The 21,526-nt window shown below is 40.7% G+C and overlaps 1 protein-coding gene across 3 annotated transcripts in view; it reads left to right on the top strand.

Annotated features, from left to right (window-relative positions):
* Window positions 1-4,961: 4,961 nt before the first annotated feature.
* The window catches only part of Jak2 (Janus kinase 2), a 51,968-nt gene continuing 35,403 nt past the window's right edge, over window positions 4,962-21,526 (top strand). The window contains exons 1-5 of one of the 3 annotated variants that reach the window (XM_042699336.1): window positions 4,962-5,020; window positions 5,365-5,468; window positions 14,369-14,619; window positions 19,733-19,856; window positions 20,697-20,814. In XM_042699336.1, the coding sequence (XP_042555270.1) occupies window positions 14,400-14,619; window positions 19,733-19,856; window positions 20,697-20,814 (462 nt within the window). In that variant the 5' untranslated portion in view covers window positions 4,962-5,020; window positions 5,365-5,468; window positions 14,369-14,399. Of the gene's footprint in view, window positions 5,021-5,173; window positions 5,192-5,364; window positions 5,469-14,368; window positions 14,620-19,732; window positions 19,857-20,696; window positions 20,815-21,526 lie in introns of those variants that run through there. The other 2 variants (XM_042699338.1, XM_042699335.1) reach the window with 2 other exon arrangements.

Below are 21,526 nucleotides of genomic sequence, written 5' to 3'. Positions count from 1 at the left end.
CCCTCCCCCCACAATCCCAATCCTTCTCCTTCCCCCCCCCCCCCACGCACCCCCCTTCCCCCCCCCTCCCGCACCGATGTTGTAAAGCTCGTTTTGGACATGACAACTTGTACTTCTCATTGTTGCAACAGGTCCACCTGTATCCTTAAACAACTGGTTTTTCCTCATCTCCTCCACAAGTTATACTGACATCAAATATAGTGAAAGCAGGGGTTATACTGTGGGGAGGGACATACAAAGCAACAAAGAGATAATCTTATAAATGCGTTAGAAACACATGCATGAAAGAAAAAAACCTTAAAATACATATCTAAGGGTTCATTTTCCGACATCACATTATCTGACCTTTTACCATAGCTAAGATATGGAACCAACCCAGATGTCCCTCAGTAGATGAATGGATCAAAAAAATGTGGTATATATACACAATGGAATTCTATGCCTCCATCAGAAAGAATGACATTGCCCCATTTGTTAGGAAATGGAAAAACTTGGAAAAAATTATATTAAGTGAAGTAAGCCAGGCCCAAAGAAACATAGGTCCCATGGTTTCCCTTATTTGCAATATCTAGTATATGTATGAGTCAAACGGAAAAGAAATGTGTTTATCCCTTACAGATGGACAGACTTGTCAGTGGGAGGCAGTATTAGGTGTGACAGGCACAAGATGGTCAGGAATGCAGAATGACTTATTAGTTTCCTAGATGGCCGTAATAAAGTCATAAATATTATTTGGGTTGTTTAAACAAGCAGACATTTATGCTTTCACAATTCTGGAGGCTTAGTTTCCCAAATCTAGGTTTGAGCAGGGCTCTGCTCCCTCAGAAGCCAGAGGGTGCAGTGAAGGGTGGGGGTGGTAAGAGCATTGCTTTAGTGCCTAAGGCTTTGCCAAGCCCAAGCATCCTCAATGGTGGTAGTTCCATCACTCAATCTCTGTCTGTACTTTACAGTGTTTCTGTCTCCTCTTCTTGCAAAGACACCAGTCATGGATTAGGATCCACTCTAATGATCTAATTTTAACTTAATCCCATCTATAAAGACCCTATTTCTGAATAAGGTTATCATCACAGATACAGGTAGGACTTCAAAATATCCCCAAAGGATTGCTATTAAACTTTGGCTCATGATAGTTGAAGGTTAATAAAAGCTATTTTACATGCATGACCTTAATGTAAGACTTTAATTCAGTGGACTTTGAAACACCTTACAATCTGTTCAATTACCAAAAATAATGAAGGGGTCCTTGACTAAGAAAATAAAATTCAATCTGAGTGCCAGTGGCTCGTGCCTGTAATCCTAGCTACCAAAGAGGCTGAGACCTGGTGGATGGGGGTTTGAAGCCAGCCCTGGCAGAAAACCCACCTCCAATTAACCAGAAAATGCCAGATGAGGACTGAGTTGTGGCTTAAGTGATAAGAGTGCCAGTCAAGCAAGCAAGGCCAGAAAAAGGGCTCGACTCTGAGTTCAGTGACCAAATCAGGAAAACAAGTTTAGGCACAAGACCCATTGTGATGGATCTTAGGTCCAGAAGACACCAGGGAGGAAAGAACTATGTATAAGGTAGGGTTACTCTCTTAGGGTGCTCCTGAGTCAGGTGCTCCCTCGACTCCAGTTGCTTTCCCTTTCATTTTCTCATGATATAGAGATGCAGCCTCAAAACCTTAGAAAGCAGGCATCAAGGGGGAAAAATGATAAAGGAGTAGAAAAAAGTCTTGGTGAAGAAATTAACAGGCGTTTGCAGGTATGTAACCAGGCAGAAGTAGGAGTTAAAATTTAAGCTGTTTCTTTCAGTATTTCCTGGTCTTGTTAGGTCTTTTCAGTGTGAAACGCACAATATTCTAGACACCAGTATAATGCTCTAATATCAAATCAGGTTTCCCTTTGGTCATTATGTAGTGAGAGAAGAAAGGCAACAGCAATTACATAAACAACTTAATTTACAAAGAAAATAGAGTGAAGCAAGTGAGAAAAAATTGGAATATTAGTGAGTGGTATGATAGCTGGAGGGAGGAGATATGGCTGTGGAAAATCTCCTGCTAGGAAATATGTACCATCATCAAAGACAGCTCATCTTCTTCTAACCTATGGGTTCTACGTAATATCTCAAGTTGTGATGAGTCATACACAGTCTTGCCTGCTGCTATCTCCCAAAATCTGTAGATCAATTGGCTTTTTATGAGACAGATTTCCTTCTTGTAGATTAGGGGTTTTTTCCCCCCCCTCATCATTGTATTATGATTTATTCCAGTTTATTTCAGTCTTAAGTGCTCTGATGCTAATATATTTAGCTTATGTAAAAAGGGAGTTTTTTTTTTTTTTTTTTTTTTGTCGGTTGTGGGGCTTGAACTCTGAGCCTGGACTCTGTCCCTGTGCTCTTCAGCTCAAGGTGAGCGCTCTACCTCTTGAGCCACAGCACCACTCCCGGTTTTCTAGTGGTTTATTGGAGATCAGAGTCTCTTTTCTGCCCAGGCTGGCTTTGAACCTTGATCTTCAGATCTCAGCCTCCTGAGTAGCTAGGATTACAGGTGTGAGCCACTGGCGCCTGGCAAAAGGAGTGTTTTTAGGTATCAAGTACAGGGCTTTTCTGAGCTTTATAAGGAATAGGAAACTGAACAACTATGGCGACTCATAGTGTGAGCTATTTTTCTCTGCAACTCATGCACAATAATCAAGATGACCTCATCTCACAATAGCAGATAACTTTAGTGGGTAAGTAACCTAATTCAAGAGAATAACAGTCTGATCGAATTTGTTCTTACATAGTTTGATATAAAGTTGAAGTTGGAAAATATCCAGTTCAGGCCAGAATGAACTACACAGAGAAACGCTTTCACAAAAGAAAGAAAGAATAATGATAGAAAGAAAAGAAAGAGAGAAAGAAAGAGAGAAAGGGAGGGAGGAAGGAAGACAGGAATAGAAAAACTTTAAGAAGCTTGAAGCCAAGACATGATCTCACACTTAACTGAGTCTTATGGCTGGTATGGGTTTGGGGTGTGGCAGTCAACTGTCTCTGTTAGGCTTCACTATTGTGGAAGGACAGAATCTTGCCACCTGACTGTATACATAGCACTACAGTTTAGAACTAGTTATTAATTTTTATTATCTCTGAGCCTCACTATATAGTTTTGGGTGTGAATGTATTACCATCTAGTTAGCATTTGTTTCTCTTATTTCCCAAATGTCATAAAGGATGTGGTCAAATTCCTTAGACTTCTCCTTTATCATTATCAAAGAATAAGGGTAAACATCCTGGGAAGGAAATGACTAGCTATGCCACTACCAAGAATCACATAAAGAACTCCAAAGGTACAGGTGCAGGGTAAAAAAGCTCCACATTCAGGGGTGGCATTGGTTTAAATTCATAATTTAGTGGAAAGAGAAACTTGAAAGAATCTAAGTACTGGACTTTTATCTCTCTGTGTGGGTAGAGGGCTTACCAAGTCTATAAGCTTACTGCTACTACATATTTTCCTTGTCTATCTTGTCTTGTTTTGGTGAAACCATGAGCTACGAGATGATCTGAATCATAACACACTTATGTGCAGTGAAGTAGGGAGCTCTCACTGCATTTCTTCAGCCATGCGAACGATGAACACTAGTAACGAACACAGACCTGTACAGTCTGTTTCTCGGGCCATTTTGGCCTGGCCACTTAACCACTGCCTCCTCTCCCTCTCTTACAGCCGCGGTGACATTTTTCCTGGTACTTGAACTTGTGGATCAGGTTCTCTTCTCCAGTCTTTGGTCTTGGCTAGTTCCCCTGCCCGAAAACTCTTCCCAGATGGCCACAGGGTTCGCTCACTTCAGTCCTTCACACCTGTGCTGTTGCTGTTGTTGCTATTATGGCACACTCTGTGGCTTCTGCGGGCTCAGATGCTCCTGGAGGGGAGGAGCACGCACACCAGGCCAGCCGGGCACCCGGCAGGGGCATCGCCAGGCCTCTGAGCAAACGAAGGCGGCTGTGGAGGATGGTGATGCTGCTTTTCTCCTCGATCCTCCTTCCTCCCTTCCCACGCTGGCGTCGGGCGCTCGGAGGGCAGCCAGACCCACGAGCGCGGCCGGGGCAGCGCCGCCCCCCCCGCCCCCGGGCTGCTGCTTCCCCCACCCCGGGCCCGTCTCACGGAAGCAGAAAGGGCAGAAGGTGCGGGGCAGCCGGGAAAGTCGTCTCGGCGCGGAGCAGGCCGCCCGCGGCTGGGCCTGCCCGGCCCGGCTGACTCCTCAGCCCGCCTTCCAGGGCGCGCACGCGCACACACGCACCATCGGGAGGAGTCCCTGCGGCGCCCCAAAGTGAAGCGAGCCCCGGCCACCCCCGTAGATCTCCTCGCCGGACTCTCTCGGGGAAGGAGAACGGAGCTGCCGCGGGAATCTTCGCGCATCCCCTCCCCCCCCCCCCCCCCCCCCGCCGCCCACGACCGCGAGTCTACACGGCACGCGCCTGCGCACTCCAACACCTTCGCACCCCTCCGTGGAGGGGGCGGGGCCGCGCATGCGCAACCCGGAGCAGGGGGCGTCCGGTTCCCGCCCTCCCGGTTCCCCGCCCTGCTCTCCCGCGGCGTCAGTCCGCTGAGGAGACCAGGCGGAGGGAGGAGACGACGGCGGTGACGGGCTTCCCACAGTGGGAGGGGTGTGGACTTGCAGGAAGAAGGGAGGAAGGGGAGCAGAAAGGGGGCAGCAGCGGCCGCGGCGCTGACAGGCTGGGCGGCCGCCCGGCTTTCCCGGGACCTCGCGCCGCCGCGTCGCCCTCAGCCCCGTCGGAGCCCCGGGCTGTGGAGGCTCCGGTCCGGGCGGACGGCCGCCGCCGCCGCCGGGGCGCCCCGACAGGCCGGGTCCTCGCCGCCGTGGGATGTGACGGGGAGCCGAGCCCGCGCGGGATCCCCCACGGCTCCGCCGGCGCAGCCCGGCCGGCGCTCGGGCCGGCTGTCGGGTCCCGGGGTTTCCGCAGACCTCAGCTCGCGGGGGGGGGGGGGGGGGGGGCGTCGTGGAGGAGGCGGCGGCGGCGGCCCTGCGGGCTGTGCCCCTGGTGGGTGTTGTGGCCTCGGGTGGATGGGCTGGGGGGCAGTCTCGAACCCCTTCTTCCCCACCCCCCCCCCCCCCGAGAATGGCAGTGAACTTCCAGCCGGAACAACCCTCCCCTTTCAGACCGAATCTGGAGCTCGGGGTCGCGCTGTGGCCGTGGGCTGTTTGCATCCATGTGCGCTTTGTGACCCCCATCCCCACCCCCTTTACTTACCCCGCTTTAAACATTTTCTAGTTAGTTGAACAGCCCTGGGGGGTGGGGGAGCGGGAAACCATCTATATTCTAGCCTCCCCCCGCCCCCCCCCCCCCGGGATTTCTACGGTAGTAACTGTGGCTTCTGTTTTCAGGTTCCCGAAGCAGGGAACGGGAAGATGTGAACTGTTACTCTTCTGCAGAAATTGAAAAAAAAAAAAAAGGCGGGGGAGGAGCCCTTCCTTCCCCTCCTGCCACGGTGGGTGTGCGATCGGGGGTGGGGTGCGATCGGGGGTGGGGTGCGATGGGGGTGGGGTGCGATCGGGGGTGGGGTGCGATCGGGGGTGGGGTGCGATCGGGGGTGGGGTGCGATCAGGGGTGGGGTGCGATCGGGGCTGGGGTGCGCTTGGGGCTGCTGTCTTTTTTTTTGCCGCAATGAAGGCGAAGGTGTCAGGGTGCCGGGGGGAACTGGGGGTGCATGCGTAGGAAGGGTGGATGCACGTGAAGACAAGCAGAGCTCATTGTTGATCACTCTGAAAACGGCAGGGCTTGAACTTTTCGTGTGGGTCTGTGAGAATAATTTTAGGCTATCATGGTTGCTCTTGGATCTTTGTAAGTAGCATCGCTTTTTTTTTTTTTTTAAACAACGTGGCTTTGTAGAGAATAGTAAAATGTTCGTTAAGTCTTTCCCCTAGTAGCCGGAGATTTATCTATCAAACACATATTTTCAAGTAAGAAGGAATACTTATTGAAAGAACGCGTTAGCTAGTGCTTCTCTCCCTCTCCCGGTGGTGGGGGGGGGGCGGGGAGAGGGGGCGTTCTTCTATTACATTGAATGCTTCCTGGATGGTTTTATCTGCCTAAGCTTGCTATGTCGGTTGAATGTACCCAGTCTGCTGCTTTCCGGTGGTTATTAATCTGTCAGGGGAAATTCCTTTTCTCTGAATGAAAGAATAGGAGTGCTCAGTATGTCATACAAGGGAGTAGAAATGTGTAGAAGGAAAACAGAAGTGGGAATAAGGGATGATTGCTTTTGGTTTCATAATAGGTTTGTAGAAGTGATTGTTGGGCTACTGCAAATATTCTGATACATCTAGCAGATCTGAAAACTAATAATCAGTTTTGGGCTTGTATTTCTCTGTGTGTCTTGCCTAAACACTTCAAGTGTGAGAATCACTTGCTTGTATGTGAACTTACCTGTTGGAATTACCTGCAGTCTGTGTGTGTCCAGCATGTGCTGGACACACCTGTACCTGTACTGGAAAGCTGCAGTACTTGCTAATCAGATAAGCACATATGCTTATTTTTGCTCTAATTGAATGCCTTGAAGTTTAAAGCATATTTTAGGGTCTGGTTAAGGAATAGCTCATTACTTTTAGTGCCTTTTTTTTTTTTAGTAATTGAGACAAATTTCTCAGTTAAGAGACGAAAATATGTTATCTTTTCTCTACTTAGCTATTGCTGAAAGACGGGATGCTTTTAAGGCAAGATGGGAAAGGAAATTGGCTTTGAAGTCTGATTTGGGTTTGAATGATGGGTCTTCCTGACACTTAACAGTTGTATTGCTTACTACTTTCTTTCTTATAAGATTATTTGTAAGAATTGAATAGGATGCGTGCATAACTGTAAGTTAAAAACAAATTCCTTAGAATCAAATTGAATACCACTACACTGCCATTTCCTGATACACTCTAATTGTTACACAGTAAATAGTTGCTTTTGATCAGTGCAGTCTCTGAAAACATAGCTTTACAAAGATATGACATTGGAGAAAGGGATGTAAGTGTCTAATTTTGCAAGTCTGAAGTGAAGTCTTGTCTACTGTCATAGCTAGATATCTCAAGGAAATTTATAGAAAAGCAGGATGACTGTGCATAAATTGATTTGCCAGTGCCTCCTGTTTCTTCCTCTTTTGTAGAGAAAAAGGACTTTAGGTCTTGATCTGGCTAAAGGGTCTTGATAGGCAGCTAAGGGGTCTTACCAGGCATCAAAATGATTTCTCTTTGAGCCCCATTGTGCTGCCCCCATCTGCTCTTGTGCTGCCCTCTTGTGGATATTTTTGCAAAGAACTTTCTTTTGCTCCTCTTCTATACAGTTTTTTTTTTTTCTTTTTTCCTTTCTTGTGTGGCACCAGTATGAGCTCAGGCTTGAACCTGAAGTTTGAAGTGGTTTACTGTGTTAATGTTAGATATCTACCTTTCTTTCTACAATGTCATGTCTTTGTAAAAGCTGAGTTTTTAGAGATTGCTCTGCTAAATAGCGATCCCTTACTACTGAAAAATCAGCGTGGACTAGGACATAACAAATGTGGTAGTGTCCTGCTTGATTTCAAGATTTGAGATGTGTAGTGCCCAAACAGACACTAAATTGTAAGGCTATTAATACTTAAGTTGCTTGATCCCACTTACGTAAGTAATTCTCTTGGCCTAGGTTGCCGGGAAAAAAAAAGAAAAAAACAAAAACCAAAAAACCAAGATTGAGACTCAAAGAGCTCCCTTAATAGAGATGATGTGGAAACTCTGCTTTAGCTTTCTTGATAAAATTACTGGTGCAGTAATGGCTTACTGTATTTTGTGTCCTATTTGTACCTTTATAACTTTTGTTCAGTGATTTCACATCATAAATCTAATGGTATTGCCTACTTGCACATCCTGTTGCTTATATCACATATTAAGTGATCTTTGCCAGAAGGGGTCTTTTGCCACTTTTTATGGTTTGTGGTCCTTAAGTCCAAGATTCCCCAATTAAAAACGATCATTTTATACACCTTGAATTTCTCTCAAAGGCTCATGTTTGGTCACTAACCTTGGCACTATTGGGAGTCAGAGTTTAGTAGAGGGAAGTTAGGATCAGCAGGGGCATGGCGTAGGAGACATTGGATTGCTGGCTCCTCTTCTCTTTTTGCTTCTCGATTTCCTGAGACAGACCAAATCTGCTAGGCATTCCTCCCATAACGTACTGTACTACCACAGGCCTAATGTAAGAAAGCCAAACAACCATCCACCAAAACCTCTGATACTAGGAGACAAAATAAAACTCTCCTATTAAGTTGACAGTGTTGAATGTTTAATCACAGTAACTAAATGCTGCCTAACACAGCTCCTTAATATTCTTCTGTCCTGGTCATGGAAGCTTTAAATTCGGCATCATTTGTAAATTACATTTTTCATTTACTTGTTAACCCATCCAACATTTCTCTCTTTGTCTCTTACATCTCTGCTTTCTAGATCTTTTTATCACTTGAATCCCAAGACTTGTCTCTTGAGCCTAGAATTTTGAAAATCAGATCAGTTGCTCAGAATCTAGCATTACTCCCTTCCATTTATACTAAATAGAGCTACCACTGTAATGTTCCTTATTGGGGTATTTTCGTAGCCTCATATCTTTAGTGGCTTACTGCTTTTCACTGTAAGCAACAGTAAAAAGTTTTGAGCTGGGAAACAGCTTTCTAAAACAAATATTTTAGAGAAATTAAAGTGATACCTGTGCTTGATATAGTTTGAAGTAACAAGTGAAATGATAAAGGAAGGAAAATAAAATGGCACTAAAATGATGAGAAATTACTTTGAGGAAATAAGTCAGACTGGAAAGATGTCACAAGACTTCATTCTGGACTAGATAAGAAGGAAGGATGACGTGGGGGGGGGGGGAGAAGGCCATTTAAGATGACTTTGATGTTTTAGCTTATGACTGGCACTTGAGCCACATTAGCAGTTTTTTTTTTATTAGTTGGAGATAAGTGTTTCATGGATTTGTCTGTTTGGGCTGGCATCGAAGCATTACTCTCAGATCTCGGCCTCCCTCTAGCTAGGATTGTAGGTGTAAGCTGCTGGTGTGTAGACTCACTTTGTATTAAGCACTCACAGAACCTCCTTCAGCTGTGTTAGACTTCCATTACATCTCCTCGGGCCCCTTGTGAAGACAAACTTCAGGTAGATTCTTGGATCTGTACCTGGCTACACCAGAAGTATTCTCTAATCCATTGTTTCTTACTAGAATTACCTACAAGGCTTTTTAATACATAAATTACTGGACTTCACTTTGATAGTTTCTGTTTCAGTACTTCTGAAATGAGCATTTACAATTTCTCAAGTGATTCTGCTGGTGTTGATCTGGAGATCAGACCATGAGAAGCACTGATTTCAACTAGGGGTGGGAAATAAATATTTTCTAGTTAGAAACAGATATATGTGGCACTAGGGTTTGAATCTAGGACCTCACAGTTGCTAAGGCAAGAGCTCTATCACTTGATCATATCTCCAAACCCTTTTTGCTAAGCTGGTACAAATTCCCAATTTATATCATTACTTGACTCTAAAGTCTCTTCAAGTTACTGCCCCATTTTTCAGTTCTCTCTCCACAGAAAAACTCTTTTTATTGGGTCGGGTCATGGGGCCTGAACTCTGGGCCTGGGCGCTGTCCCTCAGCTCTTCAGCTCAAGGCTAGCACTCTATCACTTGAGCCACAGCGCCACTTCTGGCTTTTTTTCTTTTTGCTTATGTGGTGCTGAGGAATCAAACCCAGGGCCTCAGGCATGCAAGGCAAGCGCTCTACCACTGAGCCACCTTCCCAGCCCCACAGAAAAACTCTTTAGAAGAGCTATTTGTATATGTTTTTCTTTATTTTCTCTTAAAATTTCTTAAGTTGGTAGCACTTTTAATGTAATTTAACATATATGTATATATGCATATATACATACATATATAATTATGTGTTAAATAGAAAAATAATTTCTGAGTTAACAAAAGTGGTGTGTGTTACTAATTTAAACATATACTTTCAAATTAACGTTGTATAAGTGCCAGTTTATATTTTTCTGTACTTCTACATTTATATTTCTCCAGGGTATTTCAGATGGCTTGATATTTGCCAATTCAAGGCTTGATTATTAATATCTCCTAATTTCAGTTTGCTTTTAATTCTACTTTATATGTCCTAGGAACGTGTTGTATCCATTTGTCTTTCTGTGTTTTTTTTTTTGCCTTTTTGCAAATAAAGTTGTGTTGTCATTGTCTAAATTGTTTTTCTCTTCTAGCTTGTGTTTTATTATTGTATGACATTTCTAAAACCTGTCTTTTAACAGTCATGATAATTCTCTCCTTGTCACTTTTGGAGCACTTAAATTATTTGATAGAAAAATTAACCATTAATCAAATGGAAATTATTTAAGAATTGAGAGGGACACCTCAGATTTAACCTATCAATTTCTTTGTAGAAGTGAGATTAGTTTGCCATATAATTAGCTTGTAATAATACTGGGTTAAGCTGAGTGCTGCTGGCTCATGCCTGTAATCTTAGCTACTTGAGTCTGAGGATTGGAGGATCTTGGTTTCAGGCAAGCCTGGGAGAAAAGTTCTCAAGACCCCTTCTCAAGCTATACCTAGGAGCTGTGGTATGCACATGTTATCCTAAGCTACACTGAGGCAGAGATTGGAAGGACCATAGTACTTAGCCAGCCTGGGTCCAGCAGACTGTCTCCTTTCAGGGAAACTGGACTTGATTGTACATACCTACCATTTTAGTGAAGAGAAGTCTAAAAGTAGGTGGATTGAAGTTCTCCTTCCAAGGCAAGAAGTAAGACTCTATCTTCAAAGTAACTAGTGAAAAACAGAGATGGAGGCATGACTTACTGGTATTGTGCAAGCTTAAGGCCCTGAGTTCAAATTTCAGTATGACAAAAAAGGGTTAAAAGTAATTTTTAAGCTGGGAGCTGGTGAGATTAGTTTGCCATATAATTAGTTTGTAATAAGTGGGTTAAACTGAGCTACTCAGGGGCTAAGATCTAGAGGTCTATTGTTTGAAGCCTGAGGAAAAGTTCATGGGACTTCATCTCCAAATAACCAACAAAAAGCCAGTCTAGAGGCATGGTTCAGGCTTTAGACTCTGAGTTCCAACCCAAATATTGGCAAAAAAGGAAAGCTAATTTTAACTTTCTTGGTTCCCAATTTAGCTTTTACTAATCTATTACATTATTTCCTCACGAGTATTTATTAATCTGAAAAGCTGTGTCTCAGAATTTTAATATAGATGAGTAAATAATAAGACTAAGGTATATGAGTATATGATGATATTAACATTAGAATTTTATGTTTGAGCTTCTGTTTTTTTCAGTGTGTGCATAAGTTGATTAAAATTTATAATAATGTTTATTTAACCATTTATTCAACAACTTCCTGTGTTAGGCACCTTTACAGGCACTAATAATACAGTAATGAGTATAACTTAAGTAACTTCAGTAAACTTTCACTAGTGATGCAAGAAAGTCAGTGAGCAAAAGAATAATTTATCCTCTGGTGGAAATAAAACCAGGACAGTGGCTGCTTGGGTGGTAAGATTAAGGATTGGTGAAGAAGCATGAGAGAACTTTTGAGATCATGATGATTTCTATAGGGCTTAGACTAGCCAGGTATATGTTCATTTTCCAGATTTATTGAGAATATTTGTGCATATTGCTGTAATAGGGAAAGTAGAGTAGATATAATTTATGTTATAAAAAATAATAAGTTAATGCCCATGAAACTACCATCCATCCCAAGGACTAGTACATTAGTGGTAATTTTCACCTATATAAATGTTTCTCTGTAATTATTCCCCTGCCCAGCTCATTTTGTGTATTAGGTTTAACACCTTGGTCTTTCATTTTGGTTTGTTTAATCACATTTGAATTCCTTAGTGTACTATTCAGGTTTTCTTGTTTGGAGATTTACAAAAATGATTATTTTACTTCTATAAAGAAATTGATCTGGGTGCTAGTGGCTCACACTTGTAATCTGCTACTCAGTAGGCTGAGATCTGAGGATTGCAGTTCAAAGCTAGCCCAGGCAGGAAAGTCTGTGAGACTCTTATCTCCAGTTAACCACTAATAAGCCAGAAGTAGAGCTCTGCCTCAAGTGGCAGTAGAGCCAGAGTGCTAGCTTGAACAAAAAAGCTCAGAGACAGTGCCCAGCCCCTGAATTCAAGCCCAAGGACTGGCAAAGAAAGAAAGAAAGGAAGGGAGAAAGAGAAAGAGAGAAAGAGAAAGAAAGGAAGGAAAGAAGAAAAGGAAGGAGGGAGGGAGAGAAAGAGAAAGATGGAGAGAGGAAGAGAAAGAGGGAGAGGAAGAGGGAGAGAAAGAAAAGAAAGAAGGGAGGGAGAAAGAAGGAAGAAAGAAATTAAATGTGATAAATTAAATCTGATGTGTTCCTTTCAATTCTTAAATGATTTCCATTCAGTTAGTGCATAACCTAAGTACCAAATAACTAAAGTGTTGTAAAAGTGACAAGTGAATAATCATGATTATTAAAAATATAGTTTAAAAAATTCAAAATTCAAAATTAAAACAAGCTAGAATTAAAAGAAAAACAATTTTGGTATTATGGGAAGAAAAGCATGAAATTCATGGAAAGAAGAATGCACATAGCATGTTATAGTCTACAACTTCCTATTTTTATGATGTAATTCCTAAGATTTATCTATGTTAACATAAAATCATAGTTTATTTTAACTGAAAGGAACATGTTCTATAATGTGAAGGTATTGAAGTCTGATACTTTGAGCAGTTTATAGGTTTTTTACTCCTTCCCCCTTTGGAAACTGGTACAATCACCTGTGTGTCTTTTGTATCCACACACATAAATTTTTATAGAATTTCTACTTAGGAGTAGAATAGCAGCAATTCTTACAGTATGGGCTCTGGCTGATGCCAGGAAAGTCTTCAAAACTCATTCTTTTTGCTACCTTTGGGCTTAGTTTGTTCTTTTTCTAGTTCCTTGAGGTATAATATTAGGCCATTTGAGATCTTTTTAATATTGCTGTTGCTTCCATGTTAGAACTGTTTTTGCCATATTTAACTGACCTGTAATTATGCTGTATTCAACTGCTCTATAATTAATAAAGTATAATAGATTATAAGAAATAAAAATCCATGCCTATCTTGGGGCTTGAACTCAGGGCCTACACATTGTCCCTGAGCTTTAAAGGCTAGTGCTCTACCACTTGAGCCAGAGCTTTACTTCCTTCTTTTTTGGGGGGAGGGGAAGGGTAGCTAATTGGAGATAAGAGTCTCATTGACTTTCTTGCCAGTGCTGGCTTTGAACACAGTCCTCTGAGCTCAGCTTCCTGAATAGCTAGGATTACAGGCATGAGCCACCAGAACCTAACAAATATTTTTTTTTTTTTTTTTTTTGTCGGTCGTGGGGCTTGAACTCTGGGCCTGGGCGCTATCCCTCAGCTCTTCAGCTCAAGGTGAGCGCTCTACCACTTGAGCTACAGCGCCACTTCCGGTCTTCTGGTGGTTTATTGGAGATAGGAGTCTCACGGTCTCTCTTGCCCGGGCTGGCTTTGAACCGCGATCCTCAGATCTCAGCCTCCTGAGTAGCTAGGATTACAGGCGTGAGCCACCAGCGCCCAGCTCTAACAAATATTTTTGCAATTATCTTTGAATAAATTTATTTTAATTTATTCAAAGATAATTGCAAAAATATTTGTTTAAAAATTTGCATACTCAGCTGCAAATGCACTTCAGAAATCTTGCAGTTTTGTCTATTCCAACAATTTCCAGTTGGCTTTTTTGTTTATTTTATTTTACTCACTGAAAGTTTCAAAAGGTACTATTTCATAACTGAGGATTGACACACTATTTTCTCTGGTAAGAGTAATGCCCATAAATTGCAAGTAGAACCCAGTGTCAGATTGTAATTCATTTACTCACAGGTATTTTTCTTCTTTTTTTTTTGTATTTGTAGTAGTTAGAGCAGTACTTGGCAAATAGTAAATGCCTTTATGAGTTTGTCTATCATTGTTACTGTCTTCTCTATTCTGTACAAAATTATATCTTCTGGGGGAGAGGTGTCATCAAATTATCATCTCTAGTCATGAACTCTTCCAAATTACAATCCCATGCTTCAGCGGAACTGATAATGCTTTTATCACTGCTTGTTAGTGTGTGTCTGTTAGTGTTACATATTGATATGAACAATTTCTCTGGCTGATAACTGGGGTTTTATGATTGTCCACTGGGCATTTATAATCTATCTTGCACAGTATTTTTGTGTGTGTAGTACACAATATTTATTCAGTTGATAGTGTTGATAGTCAATGCTATTGAGAAAACTTCTTTGCATAAAAGGGATATCTTATCAATATCACTTTGATTTGTAACCTTTCTGTTTTCTCTAATAGGCCAATGTTCTGAAAAAGATTCTGGATAAGAATGGCTTGCCTTACAATGACAGAAATGGAAGCAACCTCCACATCTCCTATACATCAGAATGGTGATATTCCTGGAAACACCGATTCTGTGAAGCAAATAGAGCCAGTCCTTCAGGTGTATCTTTATCATTCTCTTGGAAAAGCTGAGGGAGATTATCTGAAGTTTCCATCTGGAGAATATGTTGCAGAAGAAATTTGTGTTGCTGCTTCTAAAGCTTGTGGTAAGTGTCAAAAATCATCATTTTTCTTGTTAATATATCATTGCTTTAATTATGTTACTCTGTGTACATGTACAATGTGTTATGGATGACAGGTGTCTTTTCACATTCATAAAATTTGAGAAAGGCATGAAGAGTAGAATTTAAAGTGTCTCTTCCTCAGACGATATGTCAAAACAAGTTGAAGACTGTAAATATTTTTTGAGCACCCATTATAAGACCATATGAGGAAACTAAAGTATCCAGATGTGGGATATCTCATAAATTAATATTAAAACTACATTTTGAGTGCAGTATGAAAATAGAGTATCAATATCAATGATGTTGATATCAGTGTGTGAGAATATATATTTGGTTTAGATTCTTGATCATTCTATAGCTATGATTGACAAGTTTTTTAGCTTCAGAAAATTGATTGATCTTTTCATATACAATTTCCTTGTTTCTTTTGGACTTATTAAATACATTGTTGTTTATTTATTTATTTATTTGTCGGTCATGGAGCTTGGACTTGCAGCGTGGGCACCATCCCTGAGCTGTTTTTTTTCAAGGCTACTTCCACTTCGAGCCACAGTGCCACTTACATTGTTATTAATGAACCTAGGCACAGGTTTCCTGTATAATATCTGTTATTCAAGTCCTCTTTGTCTTTGTAGGTTATTTTTTTTGGGGGGGGTCCAATCGTGGGGCCTGAACTCTGGGCCTGGGTGCTGTCCCTCAGCTCTTCAGCTCAAGGCTAGCACTCTACCACTTGAACCACAGTGCCACTTCCGGCTTTTTTCTTTTTGCTTATGTGGTGCTGAGTAATCGAACCCAGGGCCTCATGCATGCAAGGCAAATGCTCTACCACTGAGCCACCTTCCCAGCCCTCTTTGTAGGTTCTTATTGTTGAGAATGGTATATTGAGTTCTTCAATTTACTATATTTGAATTGTCTATTTCTCCCTTTATTTCACGTTTTTGGTTTATAAACTTTTAGGTAAATTAGATATGTTTATAATTGTTGTATCTTCTTGCCATAATGATCATTGTGTCTACTTTTTATTTTATGGTATGTTTGGTTATGTTATATGGTATATATTGTATGTTTTTAATTGTTATGTCTTCTTGACCTATTTTATGGTACTAAGGTTTAAACACAGGGCCTTGCCCTTCCTTGGAAGGTGCTGTACTGTTCTTGTCATGCCCAAAATCCTTGGTTATGTTAGTTATTTTTTACATAGGGTATAGCTTTGTGCTGGGGACTAGACTTGGAACTGATCTTCATGTCTCTGCCTCTGCATAGCTAGGATCCACAATACCCAGCTTTTATTTCTTGAGATGGTATCTTGGTAATATTTTGCTTGGGCTGGTCTTGAACTTCAATTGTCTTGATCTTTGCTTCTTTTTTTGTTTTTTTTGGGGTCTGGTCGTGGGGCCTGAACTCTGGGCCTGGGCGCTGTCCCTCAGCTCTTCAGCTCAAGGCTAGCGCTCTACCACTTGAGCCACAGCTCCACTTCCAGCTTTTTTCTTTTTGCTTATGTGGTGCTGAGGAATTGAACCCAGGGCCTCATGCATGCAAGGCAAGCGCTCTACCGCTGAGCCACCTTCCCAGCCCCGATCTTTGTTTCTTGAAAGCTGGTATTACAGGGGTGTAACACCACAGCTAACCAAGTCTTGTTTTTTTTAGAACAATGTCCCACTATGTGTCATGGATATTGCTATATATCCTGGTCTGCTCTTGAACTTGTGGTTCTCCTGCCTCAGCCTCTTGAGTGCTGGGATTAGCGACGTGAACCACCACATCTGACTTCAGTTTATATACTACTTTTTAAAGTTTTTGTTGTTGAAGTTTTTACTCCACTTGTCCCTTTTAATAATTTTTTTTTTACTTCTTTATTTTCCTGTGGTTCTTACTAACATTACACTTAGCTTCTTGAATTATTACTTACCAATGTCTTTATCTTATCTACTGTACTGTGAGATCCTTCAAGTTATTCATTCTTTTTGCATTTTTCAATACCTGCCTTGTACCTATAATAAAACCAGGTCTCTGTTACTGTTAGTGGTGGGATGATGACTACAGTTGGTAGAATATGGAACTGAAGCACATTTCTGGTAATGGCTTGGGAAAGAGGAACATACTGCAGTGGTTTTCACAGATAAGAATAAAAAGAATTTGGACTTGGTATGTGGAGAAAGAAGGGGAGTTAAAATCACGCTGAGATTTCTTTGAGGTCCTATTTTTTCATTATAAAGAATATCTCAAATATAGTTTCACTACTTTTTGTTCCTTTCTAGGACAGCTCTATTAACATGAACTACTAAGAAAAAATTGGAATAAGTATGATGCATAATTGCAATTTTGAAATAAGGAATTAGTGACTAAATATAACTTAGAAAATACTGCCTTTTGTTATTTGTTTACAGGGATAACCTATTTGGTATAGCCTATTTGGTATATTTCCTTTTTCTGACTCTTTTGTGACAGTTTATATGGATGGACATTCATTTTCTTCTTTTGATACTTATAATTAAGATACCAAGTCCTATGTTAGGGGAGCATTATTCATCATTTAAAAAATCTTGATGACTAATGAATATGAATTTACTTGTCATGCTTTATGTATGTGTTCTGGTTGAAAAAAATCGTGACATTTTCTTGTTCAAAAATTGCACTGTGATAAGAATAGAAATCAACAAAGGATGAACAAATGCAGCAGTGGTACTCACAAGACACTGTGTTGAAATGAACTGTACAACTTGTGAGTGGGGATGGGAGGGAAACACTGGGAGAGACAGGGAAGGGTGAAATGTATTCATTACTTGGCTTATTTAGCTGTAACCCCTCTCTATATCACCTTTATAATAACACTAAAAACAAAAATAAAAAAGAAGAAAATATGTTAAAGAATAGTGATTACAGTTTGGGTAATTGCATTTAAATTAAATTGCTATTTAAATTAAGTCTCTCTTTTCAGTTTTTTTCTAATTAGTCTCTTGTCAGGACTCTCCCTGGACAGTTTCATTTTCACACTGACTTTTACACTAGGTATGGGAAACATGTAGGTAGAGGAAAGGAATAACTACTAGCATGTACAAGGGTCAGATATGATATTAACATTTATTCAGTCGATTAGATATTATTCTAATTTTCAAGTTTAAACCTGAACATAACCTTTTAGTTATTTTTCAGATAAGGACCCACATTTTTGTCTGCAATTGAGATACTCCTGTTTGTAGCTCCTTTGTAGCTAGAAGTCCAAGTGAACACACCCTGTTTATCTGTTTATTGATTGAGGTGGAATATCCTTAACTTTTTACCCTGGACTAACCTTGGACTGCAGTCCTCTCAATCTCTACTTCCAGAATAGCTAGGATTACAGACATAAACCCATTTGCCTGGCTTTAAAACATTTTTTCAATACAGAATTAGCCTAGTTAAAATAATTTTGAGATAAAGTAACTTTTTCCTTTGTGATTATTCTTTTGGTATTTATTTTTTTCCTAGCACTACTGAGTTTCAGGGCCTCAACACTTGGTAGGCTGGTATTCTACCATTTGGGTCACAACTCTAGCTTTTTTTGGTAGGGGGCAGGCAGGGTCTCTCCTGAGTGAATGCTTGAGTTTTTGATCCACTTACCTTAGGCTTCCCAAGTTGCTGGAATCACAGGTGTGCACCATCCTGTCTAGCTTCCTTTCTATGGAGATAGAATCTTGGGACTTTTCTGTCCTGTCTGTCCTAGAACTATGATCCTCTCAATCTCAGTCTCCCAAATACCTAGGATTATGAGCAGGAGCTACCAGTGCCTGGCTTCCTTGGTGGCTGTATTAAAGTTTATGTAAGTCATTATTTCCTATAGTTTGAGAATGATCTGCAGTGTGGACTTTCTACCTCATCTTGGTATTGATCTTACTTTTTAAAGAATGCACTTTTTACCTTTTGTCTTTCTTTCCTTATTATTTTTCTTGTTTTGATTCTGGGGCTTGAACTCGGGGCCTGGGTACTGTTCCTAAGTTTTTTTGCTCAAGTCTGGCACTTTACCACTTGAGCCACAGCTCCACTTCTGGTTTTTGGTGGTTAATTGAAGATAGGAATCTCACAGACTTTCCTGCCTGAGCTGGCTTTTTTTTTTTAATTGTGAAAATACTGTACAGAGGGGTTACAATTACATGGACAAGATAATGTATACATTTCTTATCAAGCATTGTAGCCTCCTCCCCCCTCCCGCCCCACACCGAATCCTCCTCCCCCCTCCCCCCCCACCAAAGTTGTAAAGTTTGTTTTTCGACATGACGACTTGTACATCTCATTGTTGCAATGGGTCCACCTGTATCACTATCTAAACGATTTGTTTTTTCCCTTCCCCCTTCACAAATTATACCATCAAATACTGTGAAAGCAGGGATTATACCGTGGGGGAGGGACATACAAAGCAACAAAGAAATAATCTTATAAATATGTTAGAAACAATCTCATGAAAGAAAAAAAAATTTTGAATTCATATCTTAGGGTTCATTTCCCTAACATCACCTTATCTGTCCTTTTCTGCTTGACTCAGACATATAGTAGTTATTGCAAATAAGGGAAACCATGGGACCTATGTTTCTTTGGGCCTGGCTTACTTCACTTAATATAATTTTTGGGGGGCTGGCTTTTAACTATTATCCTCAGAATTCAGTTTCCTGTGTATATAGTTACCAGACATGAGCCTCCAGCAACTAGCTAATGCAATCTTTTTAAAAATAGAGGTTTCTCACTGTAATTTTTGTGGTTATTAATCATTTTTCCATGTACTAAATCATATATGGACGTAATCATGTATGGCCTCTTTCCTCCCAGTTTACAGATTGTTTTGAATTCATTTCTTTATAAAATGAAGTCGCAAACTTGCATCTTGCTTTTCTTATAATAAAACAATTTGTGAAAAATCCATTTAAGCCTTCAGCCTTTGCTTGAATTCTTTGTGTTCATTGAGTTTTATAGTGGTATGCAGCATGCTGTACCAAATGGTTTCAACTTCTGCATCTTTTATGCTGAATTTAAGAGTTTTTACTAATGACACATGTGTTTTATATGTGTTATATAAATGGTTTGGTAACTACAGATAATCATTTGTTTTCTGTCCCCTTTCTAGGTATCACTCCTTTGTACCATAATATGTTTGCATTAATGAATGAAACAGAAAGGATCTGGTATCCACCCAACCATGTCTTCCATATAGATGAGTCAACCAAACTAAATGTACTGTACAGAATAAGGTACTTTCTCACATAAATTGACCTGTTTTGACCAAATGGCAAAGTGGGAAAAATTATCTCCAATGAATCAGTTAAGTTTTTAACCTTCATTTTTTTTCAAAAGAAGCAACAGTGATTCATCTTCACATGAAATTAGTGTTTTCAGATTCTTCTACTGACATTACTGGATTCAAAAATGTTTACTTTTTATGTTTTTTTTTTTTTTTTTGGGTCTGGTCGTGGGGCCTGAACTCTGGGCCTGGGCGCTGTCCCTCAGCTCTTCAGCTCAAGGCTAGCACTCTACCACTTGAGCCACAGTGCCACTTCCGGCTTTTTTCTTTTTGCTGAGGAATCGAACCCAGGGCCTCAAGCATGCAAGGCAAGCGCTCTACCGCTGAGCCACCTTCCCAGCCCCAAATGTTTACTTTTTAATTGGTATTTTAATTCCTACATTTCTGTTTCCTATGCTTCTGCATTCTACATTCTATATTGCGCCAAAGTAAGCAGTATGTTGACTTTACACTTACTTATGTTTCTTGCATTTCTTTGCTTTTGGGGATAGTGTTGGGAATTTTGAGACCATGTAGTCCAGGCTGGGCTCACAATTCTCATCCCCTTCCTTCAGTCTCCAGGGTGCTGAAGTTACAGGCATGTGCCATCATACCTGGCTGGATTTTCTATTTACTATATCATCATGGTATTATCCATGATGTCCTTTTGTACCCAACTTGTATTAACATTGTTGGCTGTGTTTTCTGATAACAAGATAATATCTTTTGGCATGGAAAAAGTGGTTAAATATTCATTATGTTTATATTTGAAATCTGTGGAGGCTGAAGTCATGTGTTAATTTTCTTACAGGTTTTACTTTGCTCACTGGTACTGCAGTGGCAGTAACAGAACCTATCGGCATGGAGTATCTCGAGGGACTGAATCTCCTCTTCTTGATGACTTTGTTATGTCTTACCTTTTTGCTCAGGTACAGTTGTATTATTTGTGCATTAAATGATAGATATCATCCAGAACAAACTTTACACTGGAAAATTACAATTCTGTTTTATGCAGCAAGTATAGAAATGTAAAAAGATTAATCTTTCTAACACTAATTTTGAATCCCTTGATTTATGAATGATAACATTTATTTGATAAAGATTCCATTATTCTGCTATATTGGAACTCTAGCTCATCATAAGGATTTCACAGAGTGTAGAATGAGTTTTACAACATGATTTTTTATAGGGATTAGATGGTTCATTTCTTTAGTCTTTTATAAATTTCTGGACAATTTCAGTCTTAAGTAGTGGGTAGTGAAATGTAAAGATTGTAAGTAACATAAAACTAATCTGTGATAATTTTATAGTAGTTTGTGTAGCTACTTACAAGAGGATGGCTAGATGTTAGTAGAGAGCTGCATTCTAGCTATTTGTTTTTTAATATTGTTAAGATTATATATATATATTTTTGGGTCCAGTCGTGGGGCCTGAACTCTAGGCCTGGACGCTGTCCCTCAGCTCTTCAGCTCAAGGCTAGCACGCTACCACCTGAGCCACAGTGCCACTTCTGGCTTTTTTTTTTGCTTATGTGGTACTGAGGAATCGAACCCAGGGCCTCAGGCATGCAAGGCAAGTGCTCTACCACTGAGCCACCTTCCCAGCCCAAGGTTACATTTTTTTTTTTTTTTTTCAAGGTTA

This window comes from Dipodomys spectabilis, unplaced genomic scaffold (assembly GCF_019054845.1).
Source record: "Dipodomys spectabilis isolate Male_0828 unplaced genomic scaffold, ASM1905484v1 ptg000241l, whole genome shotgun sequence".
NCBI lineage: Eukaryota > Metazoa > Chordata > Mammalia > Rodentia > Heteromyidae > Dipodomys > Dipodomys spectabilis.
Note: the sequence above shows the minus strand (reverse complement) of the source record. Positions and strands in the feature narration are given on the sequence as shown.